The sequence below is a fragment of the Talpa europaea genome (genome assembly GCF_964194135.1).
Source record: "Talpa europaea genome assembly, chromosome: 7".
Classification (NCBI taxonomy): Eukaryota; Metazoa; Chordata; class Mammalia; order Eulipotyphla; family Talpidae; genus Talpa; species Talpa europaea.
Genome location: NC_140074.1, coordinates 91,799,948 through 91,816,181, shown reverse-complemented (window position 1 = coordinate 91,816,181; position 16,234 = coordinate 91,799,948). Strand labels below are relative to the sequence as shown.

At 55.2% G+C, this 16,234-nt stretch overlaps 2 protein-coding genes across 2 annotated transcripts; one reads left to right on the top strand and one right to left on the bottom strand.

Moving 5' to 3' along the window:
- Positions 1-1,478: 1,478 nt before the first annotated feature.
- On the bottom strand, positions 1,479-6,370 carry SLC35G6 (solute carrier family 35 member G6; the record flags this gene model as incomplete). Its single annotated transcript, XM_084237916.1, has 2 exons — positions 1,479-2,492; positions 6,353-6,370. The coding sequence occupies 2 exons, from the start codon at positions 6,368-6,370 to the stop codon at positions 1,479-1,481; spliced, it is 1,032 nt and encodes a 343-aa protein (XP_084094042.1).
- Positions 6,371-12,066: 5,696 nt separating this feature from the next.
- On the top strand, positions 12,067-15,652 carry ZBTB4 (zinc finger and BTB domain containing 4; the record flags this gene model as incomplete). Its single annotated transcript, XM_084237534.1, has 2 exons — positions 12,067-13,109; positions 13,714-15,652. 2 exons carry the CDS (start codon positions 12,067-12,069, stop codon positions 15,650-15,652), a joined length of 2,982 nt encoding a protein of 993 aa, XP_084093660.1.
- Positions 15,653-16,234: the final 582 nt, after the last annotated feature.

The window sequence follows — 16,234 nt, the reverse complement described above, 5'->3', positions numbered from 1 at the left end:
GTAACGAATAAATAAGTAACCGGGCTCCTGAACGGCAGAGGTTACGGCAGTTTGTCTCTCCCCCTTCCGGGAGCCGCCTTCTTCTCCAACCGTCCCGGCCGCGCTCTCGGCGCTTCTGAGGAGCGAACTGGCCGAATGACGCCCTTTATAGATTCGCCCCTGCTTCCCCGCCCCTTCCTTTCCCGCCCTCCCTTGCGCTACGGGGCCGCCTACGCCGACCTGCAAGGGACGCGCGCGCCAGTCGTTGATCCTCCCTTCCCCGCTCCCTGGTTAGGCGACCTTTTGAAATGACGGGAGAGGGAAACTTTCTTTTTAATCTCGCCCCTACCCCTAGTTGCGCCCTCCCGCAGTGAAGTTTAAAGGGTAGAGGGTAAATATAGATCGTTTTATTCCAGTTTGGACTGTGGTTTCATCTCAAGGAAAAAAAAAAATCTCAGTAATATCCCCCCCGCTGGAAAATGGTTTACTCCGCGAATCGGAGGCGGGGCCTGGTGGGGCCTCCCAAGTGGGTTCCGGGAGGGGGAATGCTGGAGGGGGGGGGGGTGCGCGCCGTCCTTGGTCATGAATATGCAGTAGTCACGCTGAATATGCATGAATAGATCAAAATGGCGAGGCCAATTGCTTGTCCGGATGTGGCTGATATTTATCCAGCGGCCTCTAGGGACTGGTGGACATCTCCTGTCCTCTAATGGAGGGTTGTACGGAGCTCTGGTCCTGGATACGCGGCCTGAGCCGTTCGAAGAGGTCTCAGGTCGGAGGCCTGCTCCGGAGGAGGCTGGCTACTGTCCGGGAGAGATCACGGGACCTCGACAATCCGGGAAAAGCAGATTAGCCATGGGGCGGGACACAGAGGTCCTGGGGGATTCATGGTCAAGGCATCTGAACATTAGGAAATCCTCCCCCTTCAATAATAGTTCAGAAATAAGATGGGGGTGGGGGCGGGGATCCCAAGGGATTCTCCAATAAGAGCCATGTAGGACTTCCACTCTCCTTCCAAAGCAGAGATGACACCAACTGCACGGCCACATTCAGAGTGATCCTTGTTTGATGTCAATGTCACGTCACCACCCCAAAGAAGGGGGGGCACAACCACGAGGAAGGGAAATCATCGCTGGGGAAAAAAAAGACACATGCCCTTCCCCCAGTGCAGCTGCTTGCTCTATTTGCCTGAAAGCCCCAAAGCTCTTCTCTCTGCAGCTAAGGGGAAAATCCTCCCCATTCTGCCTGCCTCAGCCCTTCTGATCTGCTTCTCAGACCTCACCCCTTACTTTGCCCTGATCCCCAAGTCCAAGCCTAGACTCCACATCTCTTGTTCCAGGTCTTCCTCTCCACTAAGTCCCCAAGTCACCCTTGACTCCAAGGGGTGTCCCTCGCCCATACCAGTTCTTTTCGGGTCTCTTGTTCTCCCATGTTTGTATTGCAGTTTTGCCTTCTATTTACCCCTGCCCCCCCCAACCCCCAGACTTTCAAGTTTGATCTCACTCCTCCACCTGCCCTTCCCTCTCACAGCTGAGGTTCTGGGCGGTGATGATGGCAATGCTGCCCAACACAACCCCTGCCCCCATGATGTCTGAAGGTGCGACAGTTTCATAGAGCACATAATACTGCAGCATCAGGGCCACCACAACCTCAGAGTGCAGGACGGCACACACCAGGGCAGGGTGGGCCTTGGTGACTGCATAGCTTACACACACAAAGGAGACCAGAGCAAGTATCCCCACTGCCCCCACACAGCTCCAACTCAGAGGATCGTAGGGCAGCACTGGGGTCTGCAACACAAAGAGCCCCGGCACGGAGCCCACCAGCCCCACCAAGCCAAATAGGAAGGCGACTGTTGGTAGGCAGGAGGGGAAGTCCAGGGAACGATACACCAGAAGCCCCAGTGACAATGCCAGACCTCCCAGGAAAGCTAGTACATAGCCCAGGGCAGTATAGAGGCCCGTGGTCCCCTCCTGTAATGTCCCTAGTCCAGGTCCCACAATGATGATTAGTCCCAGGGTGCTGCCCAATAGGCCACACCAGTCGTAGCCACTGAGACCCTGGCTCTCTAGGCAGAGGGCCAGGAGAGCAGAGCAGACGGTAGAAGAACCTTTTCGGACGGTGGCAGCGTTGCCAGCGGGCACCACCTGAACGGCACTATAGGCACATCCAATGCTGAGAACGTTGAGCAGGGCGTGGAGGCAGGCTCGGCCCCGAACATCAGGAGGTCCCAACAGTGGGTCACCGCGTAGTCTAAGTAGCAGGCCAATGGGAAGGTGGAAGAGGCATCGACAGATGAGTAGCTCCAGCGAGGGTAAGTGGGAAGCCTGGTAAGCCATACGGGAGAAGGGGCCCACGAAGCCAGCGGGCAGGCCCCCACCCAGCAGGGCCACGAGCAGACCCTTGGTGGCATCTGAGGGCCGGCAGCGCTGGTGCGAGGGGAGACTGGGCGGAGTGGAGGGCGGTGATGGCTGGGTAAAGTCGGGCAGGTTGAAGTAGGGGTGACTGCCAGCCTGTTAGAGAGAAAGGAGCTAGGACATTAGGGGAACTGGGTAAGGGTGAGTGCCAGGATGGGGTCTGGGACCCTGTGGGACAGTAGAGGGGCAGACTGTCTTGCTGAGAAACTCCTGGGAGCTAGAAAGGGTCCAAAAGTTGAAAGAGGCGGTAGAGAATGGGTCTAAAGCTTCTAAATCAGGAAGAAGGGAGTCAGCATTTATGGAGCAGGGTGTTCCTCTGGATAAGTTATACCTGGGTGGAGAAAAAGAGGACCCAGGGGTGCTCTGTTGATTTGAGGAGGGGGAGGCGGCCTCAGATGCTAAGTGTCTGTATGATGTCACAGGTTCCAGGGACATCTGGGTACACCATTATAAATTACATTTATGGGTGTCTCTAAGACAGATGGGAAGTTTTAGGGGAAAAGGAGAAAGGAAGCATCCAGGTGCTGCAGGAAGAGGGGTGATGGCCCCCCTGACCCCCACACTCACCATCTTTCCTTGGACTTTCTCCTCTCCTCTCCTGGCTCAGAGGGCCTGGGCCCGTCAGAGCTCCAGCCATTGTGACCTGGTTGGAGTGGGGGTGGGGTTCTTCCCTAGAACCTTCCTGAGGTGGGGGTGGGCTTTATATTTCCATGATTACAAAATTTGTCAGATTTATTTTTTCTCTTTACAGCTATCTCTGTGATGAGCTTCTTTGGTTTTAAATTAGTTTATTTGGGCCTCCCTGGTGGCGCAAGGGTTAAGACGCAACCTATGAAGCAATCCGCAGCCACTGCAGCATGAGTTCGATTCCCTGCCAGCCAGGGAGCAGCCTACATGGCGCAGGAGACCTCTCCTGAGTCCCCTGCTGCTCCCCTCAGCAGTGTACTTCGGTCACTCTGCCTGTTCTGTTCCCTACTCTGTCTCTGGTGAATCCCCTCACCCCCCCCCCCACCTCTGGCCTGTACCCCAGCTCTTGTATGCATAAATAAATAAATCTTTAAAAAAAATTGGTTTATTTATGCCTCACCTTGTTTCAGAAAGGTTTTACAGAAATAAGCTCTGAGGACTGGGGCCTCCATCTTCTGAGTTTTGAATTTTTGAACACCAGGGAGGAGTCACTGGGACTGTCCCTCTGGAGTTTCAGGAATGTGTTTCTTTGGTGTGAGCTTCCACCTGGTGTTTTGGTGGTGCTGTCCCAAGAGGCCCACAGGAAGGCCTCTGCATTTACGCACATATTGTGGTGGATATTTCTGCCGGTGGGAACAAAATAGTAAACTGCGCATTCATCTGCTCTGGTAGTCATTTATATGTGCCTGTTCTGTAAAGCTGGGGCCTTCCTAACCTGTGGCCTGTGGGGGGTGGGGTTCGGGGGGGGGATCCCCATGCATTCCAGGGAAGGATATGTGCGTGTGTCCAGGGCACCCCCTGTGAGGGTGCTGAGTCTGGATCTGCGAGTCCCACTGGGTTTGAATGCGTGCCTGCCATGTTTTGTGCCTGTGCCTGGAGAGGGTGTGCGAGCTCCGGGCGGTGTGCACAGTTGAGTGGAGGGGGTGCAGGGGGCGGAGGAGTCCCTTCCTAGGGAGTGGGTGGTCGTGCAGCCCGGCGGGGATGCAGTAGCCAGGCCCGCGACCCCCTGGGTGCCCGCACGTCCGGTGGCCCCGCGCGGCGCCCTTCCCTTCCCGGGGTCTGTCCGGGCGAAGGCCGTCGGGCGCGCTCGCCCCAAGCCCGCGCCCGGAGCCTTGTGGCAGCGTCGGCTGCGCTGCGCCGGCCTCCTCTCGGCGGCGGCAGCGGCGCTGGGGGGGGACTGTTTCCGGGGGTGGGGGTGGGGGTAGGACCGGGGCGGGGGGAGCCGATGATGTCAGCGGCGGCGGCGGCGGCGGGGCCGGGCCGGGGCCGGGAGCTGGGGGGGCCGGGGCCGGAGCCGGAGCCGGAGCTGGAAGCGGGCGAAACCGGAGTGGCCGGGGGCGGCCACGGTGATGAGCCGGGCCTGGCGAACGCGGCGCCATCGCAGTCAGGTGGGCCCCAGGGCGAACCGGGCAGGGCCAGGGCGGACCGGAGCCTACAGCCGGGCCCCCTCCCAGCTGCCCGGCGCCACGGGGGCCCGGGCCGCGTCCCGCGCCGCGACCGCTCCCCTTTGGGGTTGACCTGGGGGCTCAGGGGTCGGGGGCTGAGCCTGGCCCCGCCCCCAGGCGCGCAAGGCGCTGGGGGGCGACTAAGGGGGCCCCATACGGCGCCCTACAGAGCGGCGACCGGGGGTGCGATCGTTTGTGGACGTGGAAGGGGCCTCGCTCACTCCCCATTTGAAGGGTTAATTCTGCAGCCTAATGCCCCCCTCCCCCCCGTGGGGCAGGTTGGGGGTGGGGTGGGGCGGGTGTGAGCTCGGGCCGGCGCTGCAAGCTGCTGGGAGGGCGATGGCGTAGGAGCCAGCAGAGCGGGGGAGGGGTGGGCCGCCGAGCGCCCCAGAGTTGGGGTGTGCGGGGTTCCAAGGCGAGCAGGGGCCTTAGAACTGCGCGCCGTCGGGGCTGGGTTGTGGCTGTGAGTCCTGGAGATTGTGTGTCGTCTGCTGTGTTGGTGGGGCAAGGTAAACCTCTCCTGGGCACCACTGTTTGCTGGTCTGGCAGCCAGGGGTGCGGGTAGGACCCTCCCAGGGCTGTGGGGACAGAGAGCCAGATGAAGGGGTGTCCAGTGTTACGGGGCAGAATTACAAGATCTGGCCCTATGGCTTTGGGTGACAAGTCCGCATTCAAAGCAAGGCACAATATGTGCGGGGTTTGTTGAGTTTGTTAGATGTGGGATTTTGTGTATGTTTTATAGCATCATGTGTTTTCTTGAATGTATGTGTCTTGGCCTGCACATATGAACTATTTATTAACTGTTGTTTTCTGCATAGCTGGTAAGGTGGATGTGTTGTGGAGGGCCCGGGGGTACCAGTACGTGCCCATCTGGAGGGGACGGTTGTGTACCTTTGATTCAAAAGGTGTCTCATCTAGGGTCCCATTTCAGTGGCCCCGCCAAGGTGTGGTCCAGTGTCCGCGAGAACGGTGTTTGGAGGGGTTTCTATGTCTGTGTGATAAGCAAGTGGCGTGGGGATTGCATGTCTAGAACTCAGGTCTGAGGATCATGTAGGAAGTGGAAACCCCAGGGTGTGTCTCAGGGTCAGCTGGCGCGGGTGTGAGGGTCTCTGCGTGGAATGTACAGGTTGTGTTTATGGGATTGTGGGCAGCTGAGCGAGGGAAAGGTTATGTGTTTGCAACGTTCTCCACAGATTCTTTGGTGACGTTGTTTGCAGGAGCCTGTCTGTGCTGTTGGGCTGGGAGGCGAGCTGGTCAGAAAACACTTGTGGGGAGGGAGGTGGCGTGACAAGGGCAATGTGGGCCTCAGACTCCAGAGATCAGCCACAAGCTGTGTGTGCGTGCCTGCCTTCTGTGTTTAAGTGGCGGTGTGGGGCTGCTGTGGGGATATGTTCTGAAGAAGGCAGGAGATAAATATGGGGCAGAACAAGGGCAGCAGGAGGAGGCCTGGGTGTTGTCGGGGTGGCCCAGCTAGTCTTTGCGCAGGGTCTGTGTGCTTACCCCTCACTGGCCCTCCCAGCGTGTCAGGGTCACTGGGAGGAGAGGCCGGGCGACTGCAAGGAAACTAAGCTTGGACAGAGTGGCTCCTTGGCCATGTTTACGTAAAGGTCGGGCGTGACTCTTGTCACTGAAATGAAAAAAAGAAACACGAAGTTTTCAGTCTCCTCCTCCTGCTTCACCCTCTCTCTGCCCCCCTTGTGGGTATCACTGCTTTTCCGTCTCTTCTGTGACGCATACTGGGCTGCTCCTGCGACTGTGGAAGGGTCTGGAAATGGGAACGGAATTCGCTCACTAGGCAGATTCCTCAAAACAGGTTTTCCTCACCTTTGGGGCCTCAGCCATTCTGTATGGTGTGTTTGTGTGTGTGTGTGTAGTGTGTGTGTGTAGGTGTAGGGATGAGCCGTGTATGTGCTCCACGTTTGTACATGGCTGCATACTAGGCCTGCCTTGGCCGAAAGGGTAGACATGCACAGGGACTGGGAGGGAACTGTAGCCCTGGGCCTTTTCTTTGGGGGGGTGGGGAGTTGCTGCTGGCTGCTGTGTGAGGCCTGCACAACAGGTGCACACAGGACTGGTGAAAGTGAAGGAGGCCTAGACTAGAACTGAGGAGTTCTGGCCCAACGACTTCCTTACTGGCACTTTCCCTAAGTGAGCCTTAGTTCTTCATCTGTAAAATGGAGCTCAATACCTGCCTTGCCTATCTCCCGACAGGGTTGTCAGTAAGTAGTTCATGGGAAATATACCTGGAAGGTAGCTACAGTTGGGGTCTGTGCCACCCTCTGTCAGCCTTGGGCCCCTTATCAGGGCTTGGCTACCAGGTACTGTTCTCAGTGCTTTTACATTTAGTCTTTGTAGTGACCCTGTGGAAGTGGTTGTTCTGATTACCTCTCTTTTTCAGATTGAGACACTGGAGACCCAGAGAAGTAATTTTCCGAAAGCCACTTAGCTAGTAAGAGATAAAGCTGGATTTGAACCCAGGTAGTCAGGTCCTAGAACCTGTACTCTTATATTATATGCTATATTCTGTTGCCCTTTTGAAGCTTTCTGTGGGCCTCTCTACCTATGCCCAAGCCCTCTTATCCCCAAATTCTGCAGAACTCAGCACCTACACCAATTAATTTTACAAGATCTGTGTGCTCAGGCAGTGACTCAGGGTGCCCCAGCATAGGGTGCTGACCATAGGGACACAAAATGTTGATGAGCTCGGGGAAGGAGAAATTGTCCTATGGATCAAGGTGGGCCAAGATAGAGGTGGCATTTGAGTTAGATCTTAACATTTTGGAGGACTTTTGAGAAGCAACTGGAGAAAGGTTGCATTTCTGGCAGGAGAACCAGCATGGGCCTGTTGAGGTTGGAGGGCACACTGAGTGCTTGAAGGGAGACTAACACAAGGCAAATTTATCTCACAATTTTTTTTTGAAGATTTATTTATTTATGCAAGAACTGGGGTATAGTCAGAGGCGCGTGAGGGTGAGAGAATTCACCAGAGACAGAGCTGGGAGCAGAACAGGCAGATGGACCGAAAACACTGCTGAGAGGAGCAGTAAGCGAGACAGGAGAGGTCTGCTGCACCATGTGGGTATCTCCCTGGCCGGCCAGGAATCGAACCCATGCTGCAAGGCTGCCGACAGCTTCATAGCGCTGCACTCAACCCACTGTGCCACAGGGGAGGCCCCACAAGGCAAATTTAGACAGGAAGATTAAGCTAGACCAGAAGTCTTGAATGCCTCTCTGAGGAATCTAAACTTTTTCTGGAGTTACTGGGGACTAGTAAAAGTTTCTGAACTGCAGTTGGGGAAATTGGCCTAGAGGGAGGCTAGAGGGGAAAAGGTAAGCATGGAGGCAGGGGAATAGCTGGGAGGTCATGAACTTGGACTTTGTGAATGTAACTAGGCCCTGAGCTACTTTGGGAGCCAGAGGTGGGTTGAAGGGAAGGCTTCTGAGCCATTCCCAAGCTGAACTGCAGATTCTCTGTGAGATGGATGTGGGGAACGAGAGAAAGGGTGGAGTCAAACATGACAGTTAGTAACACAGGAGAGCTTGTGTGGTGATTTCTGTAACGTGCTGACCAGCCATCGGCCCCTTCAGAGCTGGATCCTGCAGAGGGAAAGACTCAGCATCTGAATTCACACAGGCCTGGGTTTGAATTTTGACTCTGCTACTCACAAATTGTGTGACCTTGAGCAGGGTATATGCTTCTGTGAGCCTCAGTTTCCTCACCTGTAAAGTTGGGATAATATAAATACTGTGGGTGGCCATTTTGAGGAAATCATTACGTGAGGCAGTGCATGTAGAGCTGCTGGAAATGTATCAGGCAAAACACGAGTGTCTCAGAAGTGTTCGGGTTATACCCATCATCTTCAGCTTCTGGCCAGCCCAGACCAACACCAAGGATGGCTTCTTTCTGAGGCTCCAGGCAGATTTTGAAGAAGGCAGCTTTATTCATTCACCAAAAAAAAACTAAGTTTCCCATTATGTACCAGGCACTGTTCTAAGCACTGGAGATATTAGCCAACAATGTGGACGAAATCATTCCCACTCTTAGAGCTTACATTCTAGAGATAAAAGAACAATATGTTTTAATAATTGCTGAGGAGAAAAATAAAGTGGGGAGAGGACAGGAAGTTTGGGAAGGTAAGGGTGGCTATGCATGGCCCTGGGGAAAGGTGAATTTTGAGTCAAGGCTTAAAGGAGGTGGAGCAGCAAAACATGAAACTGTCTGAGGAAAGAACATTCCAGACAGAGGGAACAACAAGAGGTGGAGTGTGTCGGATCCCCACTACAGTCACATCTCTAAGCTCAGACAGACAGTCAAGAGTAGAGAAATGGTAAAAACAAATAAAAAAATGAAACCCACAGAGCCATCAAACCTACCATGAAGTCTGATTTCTGTCTCATTTTCACTACCTCCCACCATTTTCCAAGAATGAGTTCCAAGCTAATATTAAGAGCTAGCCCTTACCAAGCATTTACTGTGTGTCAGGCTCTAATCTCGGTACTGCCAGTTATTCCTTCATTTTATCTTTACAATAACCCTACAAAGTGGGAACTATTCATTATCCCCACCTCACAGACAAGGAAACATACAGAAAGGTAAAGTAATTTGCCCAGGGGTCATACCACCAGTGCGTCCTCTCTACCTCCTATGTATAAGCCCTGCTAGGGCAGAGGCTAGTGGGGCATTTGAACTCAGGAGAACTGGGTCCTGCCCAACCACCAACTTGGTTAGCAATGAGACCAGGGGCAAATCACCCTGCCACTGGGTTCTCTTGACATGAAAGTGAGCACAAGTGGGTATGTAAAGCATTCATTTCCTCGTTTATACAGTGGGGTTGGTGATAGTCCCTGCCTCAATGGAGTGGGAATATATTGCAAAGAAAATGCTTAGCATAATATTTGGCACCTAAGTATTTCATAAATGGCAGTGGCCAGAGCCATGGTGATAGTGATTCTAGGTGGTCTCTAAGGCCCAAACTAGCTTTGGACCTGTATTTTTCTAAGAAGCCCTGCCAGTCCTTATCCAAGTTATCTCTGCAGTCAGCATACAGCCCTGCCTCAGTAGGTGTAGGGTAGTGCGCATAAGCAGACCTACTCAAGGAGGGATGCATGGGCTGGAATCAAGCTTTTGCTTTGCTTACCGGTGCAAGGCTGCTATCTCCTGGAGAAAGGGGCCCTTTCTTTAATTTTCACAAAGGTACTAGGTGGGCTAGTGTAGGCTCTAGTGGGTGCTGTTGAAAGGAAAACACAACTACTTTGTAAACACTCGAAACACTTCTCACCCTAACCATTTCGCTAACACCAGCCGGATGTTCTACCATTCTGACACCATCTACCTGGAGATAGTGTCAGATGCCACAGAATGAAAGACTCAGTGCCACAGACCATCCCCACTACAGATGCCAGTGCAGGCCCTGTGTACTTCTAACCAATCAAGTTATAAAATTGAGGTTCCCACCACCCCCTCCTCAGATTCAATAATTTGCTAGAATGGCTCATAGAATACCAGAAAACATTTATGTTTACTATTTTATTATGTAATAAAGGAGATGATAAAAGAGACGAATGCACAACCAGATGAAGTACATAGAATGAGGTCTGAAAGTGTCCTGAGAGCAGAACTTCTGTCTCCATGGAGCTGAGGTGTACCTCTTCCTGGCATGTGGACATGTTTACCAACCTGGAGGCTCTTGAAATCTTGTAGTTTGGAGTTTTTATGGAGGCTTCACCACGTAGGCATAGTCAGTTATTCACTCAAACTCCAGGTCCTCTCCCTTCCTGGGAGGATGGGGGTGGGGCTGAAAGTTCAAGCTTCTTATCTTGGCTTGGTCTTTCTGGTCACCAGCTCCCATCCTGAAGTTGTCCAGGAGCCCATTAAAACAAAAGCACCCCTATCACCCCTGGAATTCCAAGGGACTTAGGAGCTCTGTGTCAGGAACTGGGGTCAAAGACAAATGTTAGAATAGAAGATGCTGCTTACATCCGTTCACTTGGAAAATATAAGATTTTTAGGAGCTCTGTGTCGAGAACGTGGATGAAGATTAATGTATAACTTCATATTAAATGTGCCCTTCATATTAATGCAGTATAGTCATCAGGAACATAGGCTTTGGAGCCGAACAAGAGAGGCCCAAGAGGTCTGCTCTCAGGTCAGAAGGCCTGGCTCTGTAGACAGCTCTGTGTGATTTTGGCTAAATCATTGTATGACTTGAACTCAGATCTTCAACTGAAAATTACGCCCTGACTATTCCCAGAGGGGAAGCAGCAAGGAGGTGCTTTCAGTATAGTGATACCCACCGCTGCGTTTGGGTTGCCTGCTATTCCTTTTGGATGAACCTCCTAACAAGGTGAGATAGGGGTTGTGGTCCCCACCCCTCCTCACTAAGTCTGGTGGCCTTTCCAATGCCCTCCAGAGACTGGAGCAAGGTGGCACGTGGGTATGCCTCTATAGTCCTTTGGTGGTCACCTGGCACCTGGGCCAGAACCCCCCTCTAAGATTTGTGGTGTGGGTGTGTGAGGGCCTCTCCTAATTTGAATATCTAGCAGCACAGTCCTGTAGAAAAGTGCCAGCAAATTTATTTTGATATGTAAATGAAACAATGTAATGAAAGGCAACATGCAAATCTTTGATTTCCTTTGAGCTTGGAAGATTGGGCTGAAGGGATTTGAGGGTGATCCAACAGGCTTCTCTGGACCTATGGGATTCAACTACGCTGCTGTATTGTTTTGAGGTGAATGGGAAATATGCAAATTATTTTGTTCCAGTGTTCTGGGGGGGGGGCCCTGCAACAAGGCTTTGCAATAATCTGTATGACGGCCTACATTCTATTGGACGCAGCCTAAGCAAGTAACCTGACGGAAGCTCCTAGGAGGGTCAGGGTCTGCAGAGAGGCTCTGGGAGGGTCAGGTCCAGTCATCTCTGACCCCAAGCACCCACCACCCCCCACCTCCCGGGGGCCCTTTCCTTCCCAGTTCCCTTCTGAGGACACAGTTTCTGTTTCTCCACAGAAGGAAGAGGCCAGGCAGAAGGGACTTGCTGAGCCACCCCCACTCCGCTCCATGTTGGCTGTGCTCTCAGGTGAGAGGGTGCAAGAGGTCTGCAGCTAGGAGAAGATGGAACTAAGGCATCAGGCCAGCAAAGGCAGCCATTTTGTCCAGGCTGGGAGTTCTGTGAAGTTGTCTTCAGTAATTGTGGGGGCTTCCTCCTCCTCCCAGTGGGAAAGGGGTATCTATGGCTTTCCTCTCTGGCCTATGATTTTGAAGGGTTTGACCCCTTGATCTTTATCATGACTTGAAGTATTGCTGGCCTTTTCCAGTCCAATGTTTGACATACTGGTGTTGGATGCTGGGGCTCTGGTCAGACTTGGGTTGTCTAAGATTAACCCCTGATTTCTGAGACCCAAAGTTAGTCAGCTTTCCCTAGTGTCTGACCAGCAACCTCTCACCCCCCTCTCAGCTCATCTCCTAATGTTAGAGGTCCCTTTCTTGCTCAGTCTCTGAGACCCTCCCCTGGTCTCTTCTCCTCCATCTAGGCTGGCGCCATGCCCCCCCCTGCAGAGGTGACGGACCCGTCCCATGCCCCTGCTGTCCTGCGCCAGCTCAATGAGCAGCGACTCCGTGGCCTCTTCTGTGACGTCACCCTCATAGCTGGAGACACCAAGTTCCCTGCTCATCGCAGTGTCCTGGCTGCTTCTAGTCCATTTTTCAGAGAAGCCCTGCTGGCTTCAGCTCCACTTCCCCTCCCACCAGTTACTGGGGGGTTAACCTCCAACCCTGCCACTACTACAGCTGCCTCCTCCTCGTCCTCTACTTCCTCATCCTCCTCTCCCCCTCCAGCCTCGCCCCCCACTTCATCCCCACCCCGGGTCCTGGAGCTGCCAGGGGTCCCAGCAGCTGCCTTCTCTGATGTCCTCAATTTCATCTACAGTGCCCGGCTTGCACTTCCTGGCGGTGGGGGAGACGGGGCAGCTGTAGCAGAGATCGGAGCTCTGGGGCGGCGTCTGGGTATCTCCCGCCTCCAAGGCCTGGGGGAGGGAGGTGATGCCTGGGTACCTCCTGCCCCAGCCCCCATGGCCACTTCACAGCCTGAAGAAGACAGCTTTGGGCCTGGGCCAAGGCCAGCTGGGGAATGGGAGGGTGACAGGGCTGAGGCCCAGGCCCCAGATTCACAGCCCCCCCTGCCCCGGCGGCCCCTCCCCTGCCCTCGATGTGGGAAAAGCTTCATTCATCCCAAGCGGCTGCAGACCCATGAGGCTCAGTGCCGACGGGGGGCCAGCACTCGGGGGCCTGCAGGGCTGGGAGCTGGTGGTTCTGGCCCCAGTGGTCCTGCAGGAGTGGATGCCTCAGCCCTGCCACCACCCGTGGGCTTCCGTGGTGGCCCTGAGCATGTGGTGAAGGTGGTGGGCGGCCATGTGCTATATGTGTGCGCGGCCTGTGAGCGTTCCTACGTGACCCTGTCCAGCCTGAAGCGGCACAGCAATGTACACTCATGGCGGAGGAAGTACCCCTGCCGCTACTGTGAGAAGGTGTTTGCCCTGGCTGAGTACCGCACCAAGCACGAGGTGTGGCACACCGGGGAGCGCAGGTGAGTGGCCTGGGAGTCCAGGAATTGGGGGTGTGGGCAGGGCAGAGGGGTCAAGGGTCAGCACTCAAGGACCCCAGGGACAAGTGAGGGAAAGCACAAAGTCATCCTGAGATGCTTACTTACCCACTGCCCCTGCCCCCTGTGAATCATCATTCCCTCTAGTTCCAGTTCCTTCCACTCATGTTTATTATGTGGGACAGACTGATGAGAAAGTTGCCCTTGTAGGAAAGACTACGGGGAGCAGAGGCATGTCTACCAATAGTTATAATATGTATTTCCATTAGGTGTCCCTGTTCATAAGATGTTTCCCCATCCTGTCATGTGAACTTTGAAAGAAGGCTTTGTGAGTTAGATGAGGTGTGTGATGATTTCCAGTTCATAGATGGAATAGTGGAGGCCTAATGTCTCACAGCCAGCGTGGACTGGTGCCCCTTCTGGCTGGTGGGGTGAGACAAGCAGCATGAAAGGAGGGTGAGCCATTGGCTAGGGGATTCTGCGGTCTGAGTGGAGGGCAGGAGAGGACGTGGGTAACTGAGGCCCAGGCTTCAGGGCCCCTGACTCAGGGCGCTCTGCCCCTGCCTTGTTCCCTGCTGTCCTGGCCCAGGTACCAGTGCATCTTCTGCTGGGAGACCTTTGTCACTTACTATAACCTGAAGACCCACCAGCGAGCCTTCCATGGCATTAGCCCGGGCCTGCTGGCCAGTGAGAAGACACCCAATGGAGGCTACAAGCCCAAGCTCAATACCCTCAAGCTGTACCGCCTGCTCCCCATGAGAGCAGCCAAAAGGCCCTACAAGACCTACAGCCAAGGAGCCCCCGAGGCCCCTCTTTCTCCAAGCCTCACCACGCCGGCCCCTGCAGCAATGCCGACCAGCCCACCACCAGGACCCCCACCTGCCCCAGAGCCTGGCCCCCCACCCTCTGTCATCACTTTTGCCCACCCAGCTCCCTCTGTTATTGTTCATGGAGGTAGCAGCAGCGGTGGAGCAGGGGGTGGGCCAACCAGCACAGGAGGGGCCCAAGCCGCTTCAGTCATCACTTACACTGCTCCCCCAAGGCCCCCCAAAAAACGTGAGTACCCCCCTCCTCCCCCCGAGCCTGCAGCCACACCAGCCAGCCCTGCCACAGTGGACAGCCCAGCAACGGCTGCAGGGCCCGCTACAGCCACGGAGGAGGCCAAAGGCCGGAACCCCCGGGCTGGAAGGACTCTGACTTACACGGCCAAGCCTGTTGGTGGTATTGCGGGGGGCGGGGGTCCCCCCGCAGGGCCTGGCCGGGGCCCCTCTCAGCTGCAGGCTCCACCTCCACTGTGTCAGATCACTGTGCGAATTGGCGAGGAGGCCATTGTCAAGCGCCGCATCTCAGAAACTGACCTGCGTCCTGGGGAGCTAAGTGGAGAGGAGGTGGAAGAGAGTGAGGAGGAGGATGAAGAAGAGGAGGAGGAGGAAGACGAGGAGGAGGAATCAAAGGCTGGTGGGGAGGATCAGCTCTGGAGGCCCTACTACTCATACAAGCCCAAGCGCAAGGCTGGAGCTGCCAGCACCGGCAGCAGTGGGGGCAGCGGGATGCCCAGAAGCCGCCGGCCTCCGCGCTGGAAACAGAAGCTGGAGCGAAGGAGCTGGGAGGAGACCCCAGCTGCTGACGGCCCGGCAGGTCGTACTCGTGGTGAGAGGAGGCACCGCTGCGGAGACTGTGCCCAGGCATTCACCACCCTAAGGAAGTTGCGAAAGCACCAGGAGGCCCACAGTGGGGGCTCCCACAGCTCCCGGGCTGGACGTAGGCCTTCTACCCGCTTTGCCTGCCCTCACTGCGCCAAAGTGTGCAAGACGGCAGCTGCCCTGAGCCGCCATGGGCAGAGGCACACTGCCGAGCGGCCTGGGGGCACCCCCACACCTGTCATTGCCTACTCTAAAGGCAGCTCCAGCACCAGACCTGGGGATGTCAAGGAGGAAGCCCCCCAAGAGATGCAAGTCTCTTCATCCAGCGGGGAGGCAGGTGGCGGGAGCGCTGCTGCTGAGGAAGCTTCTGAGACAGCCTCACTCCAGGACCCTGTCATCTCTGGGGGTGAGGAGCCCCCAGTGGTGGCAGGAGGGGGCACCTACGCATACCCACCTGTACAGGAATTTCCACTGGCCCTGATTGGGGGCAGCCGGGAACCTGGCAGTGGCAGGGGGAAACCTGGGAATGAGGGGCCAGTGGGGGCTGGGGAGGGGGACCGAATGGAAGGGATGGGGGCTGCCAAAGTCACCTTCTATCCCGAGCCCTACCCACTAGTCTATGGCCCCCAGCTCCTTGCTGCCTATCCTTACAATTTCAGCAACTTGGCCGCTCTCCCTGTTGCTCTTAACATGGTCCTACCTGATGAGAAGGGTGGGGGGACCCTTCCCTTCCTACCAGGGGTCTTTGGCTACGCAGTCAATCCTCAAGCAGCACCTCCTAATCCCCCAACTCCACCCCCACCAACTCTTCCTCCACCAGTACCCCCTAAGGGAGAAGGGGAAAGGGCAGGGGTTGAGAGAACCCAGAAGGGAGATGTGGGGTGAACTCTGGGCCCAGATTCCCCCTTTCACCAGATGCCACCCTCCCTGAACCCCCCCGCCACTACTAGCTCCCTGGCTTCCCTGCCCCTTGGGAGCCCCTCCACACTTTGTGCAGGGACTCGGGGGCCCCTGGAGCTCAGGGGTCAGGCTGCTTTGTGTGAGATTGTAGTTTTCCCATCTCCTGGGAAGGGGTCTTTGGTGATTCCCTCTCAGTTCTCCTCCAGGGAATGGCCTCTGTGAGGGGCAGGGCCAGCTCCCATCCCTTCTGTAGCCCTTGGGGCAACTGAGCAATATACTTATATGAATCTCTACTCATGGCCCCCACCAGCTCTGAATGTCTAACCTGCCCCCCTGATTCGTGAACCTAGGGGGAAACCATCTCTCTCACCTAATGACAACCCTCATTCTGAAGCTTTCTCTAAGCTCTTCCCCAGATGCTTCCTAGCACATTCCATTCTTTGTGGCCCAGGGCCTGGACCAGACCATTGTGATACCTGATACCCATTTGCCTGGAGGAATGGCTTTAGATTCTGTTCTTCTCAAGGGTGGGTTTCTGTGTCCCTGTTTGCTTCATGTTAAGATGCT